Genomic DNA, 5,159 nt, shown 5'->3' with positions numbered 1-5,159 from the left:
TATATATAATCATTAAAACTCAATAAGAGATAAAATATGTATAGGAGAACAGAAAGTAAGAGGATCCTGAAAGAACTTATAGAAACAAAGTCCATTATTTCACTGAAAAACAGCAAAATTCCCACGGTAATGAAAAAAGGATATTCAGTACTGCATACTCACAATTAAGTTGATGACAGCCAGGATAAACAAGAGGATAATCACACAGATGGCCAAGTTGCCCTTTCTCCCTCTCAAGCCCGTTTTGTGGAGGCGATCTTCGTCGATTGGAATATATCCGGCTTTGAAGTTGCTGTTGTGCTCTTTGTTGACATTCCTTCTCTCCACCGCCTTCTCACGCATGGACTTCTTTACAGGACCATTGGAACTTTGCTAAAACGAAGTACAACACGTTGGGACAGCTCTTGATGCGTTTATTCGTTAGGTGCATATTCATAACCAAAGAAAGCTGAATTGGCCAGTGATATATTTTCCCCTAATAAACTTCAAATCACATTGAGTTTCAGGCTCCAAGAAAGGACATTAATTACTATGCTTACAGGGGTGGCAAGAAGAGCTTTCAGTGTGACTCGTTGGTAAGAGATTGCTACTCTCTCCTTTGAATAGTCCTACTTCCAGTGAAGCTCATTTTGGGCAAGAGTTGATATATATACATTCTACAGTGGGTAATCTTTTAATTAATGATTCATAATTATTTTAAATTATATGTTTTCATTTATATGAAAAGAATTTGGGGAGGCTGACAGATTTTGTTCTTTATCAAAGCCAAAAATGGGCTAAAGCTAACATTATCCTAGACCAGCAGTTTTCAAAGTATGAGCTGGGGAGTCCCGGAGGGGTCTGGAGGGTGGAACCATTTTCAAAATAACACTAAGATGTTATTTTTCCTTTTTTACTCTCCTCTCGTGAATGTACAGAGGAATTTTCCATAGGCCCCATGACTATATGGGATGCCATCATTGCTCTAACAGCTAATGAAATTGTGCATTGTGGCCGAAACCGGTTTGGCTCAGTGGATAGAGCGTCGGTCTGCGGACTGAGAGGTCCCAGGTTCGATTCCGGTCAAGGGCATGTACCTGGGTTGCAGGCACATCCCCAGTGGGAGATGTGCAGGAGGCAGCTGATCGATGTTTCTCTCTCATCGATGTTTCTAACTCTCTCTCTCTCTTCCTCTCTGTAAAAAATCAATAAAATATATTTAAAAAAAAAAGAAAAGAAATTGTGCATTGTGTATTCCTGTGTTGAAAAATTTTCCCAGTTTTTCTTTTTAAAAAAAATATATTTTATTGATTTTTTACAGAGAGGAAGGGAGAGAGATAGAGAGTTAGAAACATCGATGAGAGAGAAACATCGATCAGCTGCCTCCTGCACATCTCCCACTGGGGACGTGCCCGCAACCAAAGTACGTGCCCTTGACCGGAATCGAACCCGGGACCTTCGAGTCTGCAGGCCACCACTCTATCCACTAAGCCAAACCAGTCAGGGCAGTTTTTCTAATACAGTAAATATCAACAGATATAACACATGTGGACAAAAGCTCTTTGGGATCCTCAGTGATTTTTAAGAGTATAAAAAGTACCCGAGACAAAATCAATAGTATAGACCAGTGGTCGGCAAACTGCGAGCCACATGCGGCTTTTTGGCCCCTTGAGTGTGGCTCTTCCACAAAATACCGACTTCTGCGCATGGGCCACGAAGTTTCAATCACACTGTATGTGAGCGCCCGCACGTGGTATTTTGTGGAAGAGCCACTCTCAAGGGGCCAAAGAGCCGCATGTGACTCGCGAGGGTGGGCTCGGCTTTTTGGCCCCTTGACTGTGGCTCTTCCTAAGCCTTAGGAGTACCTTAATTAAGTTAATAACAATGTACCTCCCTCTATAATTTAAGTTTAAAAAATTTGGCTCTCAAAAGAAATTTCAATCGTTGTACTGTTGATATTTGGCTCTGTTGACTAATGAGTTTGCCGACCACTGGATAGACAATACATGCTGTGGAGTGTAATGGGAGGAGAAACAGGATGGCTTGGAGTTGTCAGGGAAACCAGATGGAGTGGGTGGGTCAGATCTGGCAATTCAGGGAGAATAAAGTAGGAAAAGTAGGGCATGTTGTGAAAGTTATTGGACTGTTGGGTACAAACTCTAGTCTTTATGCTGTTAACTGGGAGTTATTAGAAGTGTTTGAACATGAATGACATGTTTCAGGATGCTCAGGGTGTCGGCGTTTGTAGCAGAGTTAGTAAATACAACTGCCAGGAAGTAGGCTGTTGGGAGATGTTGCAGGAATAGAGGTTTGTGGTAATGAAGGCCTAAACTAAAGTGGAATGAAAAAGGAAAAAAAATATAGTTCCAAGAGAAAAGTTAACTGAATTTGTAGCCAGATTCAAAAAAGAATCTCATGTTTACTAAATGGTGACTAGTTAAATATGTGGAATGAAGGAGGGAGGCGATTCCACATACGTTGCATTTGAACTCAATGAGAAATAAGCACATGCCTCAAATGCAATGGGATGGGATATTAAGTCGTTAGGACTAGCGATACAGATTTGAGAGTTCTCAGCCTCGAGGTAAGTTAAATCTATGAGACCACATCACTTCATTGTGAAAAATAGTATAAAGAGGAGAACAAAGAGCTAAGGAGATAGTACTGGGAGACTTTAAGTGTGCAGGAACAATGGAAAATAAGAAATACAATAAATGTCAAGAAAACCCAGGATGTGCAGTTGTTGAACTTGATTTGTCAGGAAGTGCCTCCACAACCTTAAAGATGAACTCTGTATAGCAAATTGATAAGTAGGGAATAGTGAAAAGCAAGCATGTATTCATCTATTTCCGAATCCAGAAGGAGAAGAGAGGAAAGAAAAATTATATCTAAAGAATTATGTATTGTCAGAGGAAAATTGTGTTTCTTATGTTGTGTTTGTTATACCTTCCCTCTCCCCAATTTGGGGGAGCACTTGTATATTTGACGGCAGAGGGAAAGATGTCAAGCGAGGCAGGTGTCTGAGCAGAGCAGGGTGATGTGGGAAACAAGACCCCATGGAGGCAGGAAAGAAAGGGATTCCGAGTACAGGAGAAAAGAACAGTCTTAAAGGGTGGACTCGGACTTCACTGAAATGGTCACACCACTAAGGGAAACCATTCTTTTTTCTAGGGATGTTCCAGGCAGGGCCATCTGGAATCTTACCATGTGTCAGGAGTAGCAGCAGGCTGGTTGGGGGCTTATGCAAAAAGAGAGGAATAAGCACTGTGAGTAATGGGGAAGATAAAAATTTTAAATTCCACAGAGCAGCAAGGAAGGCTCGATAGAATTTAATTCAATCTACTTAACAGATTTTATCACAAAACAGAATGCTGATACAGTTGTGTAGGTTGTGTATCTGCATGCGGTGCACCATCTATGAGGTGCACAGCAGACATTTTAGCCTTGAATATGCATGTTGGTAGTTTTTCCCTGAAGAGAGGTGTGCTTTCTTCTCATTTTCACAGACACTGTGACAGTGCTGATAGGTGGGCAATTTCAGTCCTAATCGAGTTTGAATGTCCGTTTACATAAGACAGGCGGGGCAACATTTATCCCTGCTGGGATGCATTCTTTAGCCTTCTTTGCTACTTCATGTACATGATTATATTCACCACATGCATTTAACATGTAGTGAAGAGTGACTGTATGCCAGATGCTCAGACCAGCAAGATGAGCAAGACATAGCACCTACCCTCAAAGAACTTACAAGCAAGTGGGGTAGATAGTCAAGGTCACTAACAACTGCAGTTCAACCAGGCAAGGGCCACGGTGGAGCAGGCGCAGGGCACTACAGGGAACACCAGAGGGATGACATTCTACTTAGCAAGCAGGGGCATCAATTGAAGGTTTTTAAGGACACTTGAGGTTTCAGTTGAATCTTGAAGGATAAACAGAAGTTTGCCAGGCAAAAGTGCAGAGAAAGGCGTGCAGGCAGCAGGAACAGCATGGAGGTTCTGAGTTCAGGTCATCTCTGGGCAAACTAATTTTGGTAGCTTTAAGTGGGTGATGAGGAGGATAAGTTACAGAAACGGGGCAAAAAAAGAGGTGAGAGTGGTGGTTAGAGGCCAATAAATGAATAGACATAAGTACCATGTCAAGAATGATGGACTTTATCTGTAAGGTGATGGGGAACTACCAAAAATTTAAAATAGGTTAGTGATAACTCAGATTTGTATTAAAGCAAAATCAACCCAAATAGGGCTGAGCTGGACTAGAAGATACCAACAGCGGGTTTCTCCAACAGCCCCAAGTGAGGGCTGGACTGGGCTGCAGCACTGGAGGTGAAGGAGCCTGGGCAGAGGTGGCACAAGGTAGAACGGACGGGACCTGGTGAACGACTAGATGTGAACGGGACAGAGTGGGGTCCACGATGACTCCGGGTAGGACCTGCTGCACAGTTGGTGGGACCTGCCTATGGTCTTTCGTTGGTGGTTCTGCACCGATGAGGCAACTTGACTTTAAGCCCCGAGAAGGCAGATTTCATATCCCTCAGAACGCCTCTCCCAGTGACAGATACCTATGAGGTCTCTACAAGCAGTTAATTACCTACGAAAACCTTTCCAGAAAAAAAAGAGATTTTCTGGAAACAGAATGCTGGTTACTTGACTCGTATTTATTTTTTAAACACGGTTTAAGAATGGGACTTAAAAAAACACCCTATGACATCATAGTTGTTGTTGTTTTTCCTAAAAGGAAATAACAGTTAAAGAAAAAGTGACCATGAAAATGATCTTTGTCGTAAGAAGTCACCCTATATAAAGGTTGTCCCCCCAAAATGTACGCACACTTAACAGCTGACAGCTCAATGAATGTTTCTCTCTCGCAGCTTTAACCCACTGGAATTAATAATTATTCAATGTGTGTATATGTATTTTTTTGGACACCCTGTATAATTCACACACACACTTTTACATGTGTATCTTGCTTTGGGGGGAAAACAGCCTTCAAAGCTATTCTGTTCCAAGTTTACCATGCAGATCAAGAAATACTTGATAAAGCATTTTTTTTTTTAAAAAAAAAAACAACCGGCCAGGGGACAGTCTTAAGCTCCCAGAACCAGGGCGGAGGCGCACCCGGAGCCCGCAGGTCCGCATGGGCGCAGCTGGCCCTCCTGGCCCGCGGGGCAGCCTGGCGCTGCA

General features: G+C 42.5%; 1 protein-coding gene across 1 annotated transcript in view; it reads right to left on the bottom strand.

Moving 5' to 3' along the window:
- Nucleotides 1–403, bottom strand: part of SGCB (sarcoglycan beta) — a 14,368-nt gene extending 13,965 nt beyond the window's left edge. The window contains exon 1 of the mRNA XM_006757826.2: nt 163–403. Coding sequence (XP_006757889.1) covers nt 163–342 — 180 coding nt within the window. The 5' untranslated portion in view covers nt 343–403. The remainder of the gene's footprint in view (nt 1–162) is intronic.
- Between the last annotated feature and the right edge of the window lie 4,756 nt (nt 404–5,159).

This window comes from Myotis davidii, unplaced genomic scaffold, assembly GCF_000327345.1.
Source record: "Myotis davidii unplaced genomic scaffold, ASM32734v1 scaffold173, whole genome shotgun sequence".
NCBI lineage: Eukaryota > Metazoa > Chordata > Mammalia > Chiroptera > Vespertilionidae > Myotis > Myotis davidii.
This window is presented reverse-complemented; position numbering and strand designations above follow the sequence as displayed.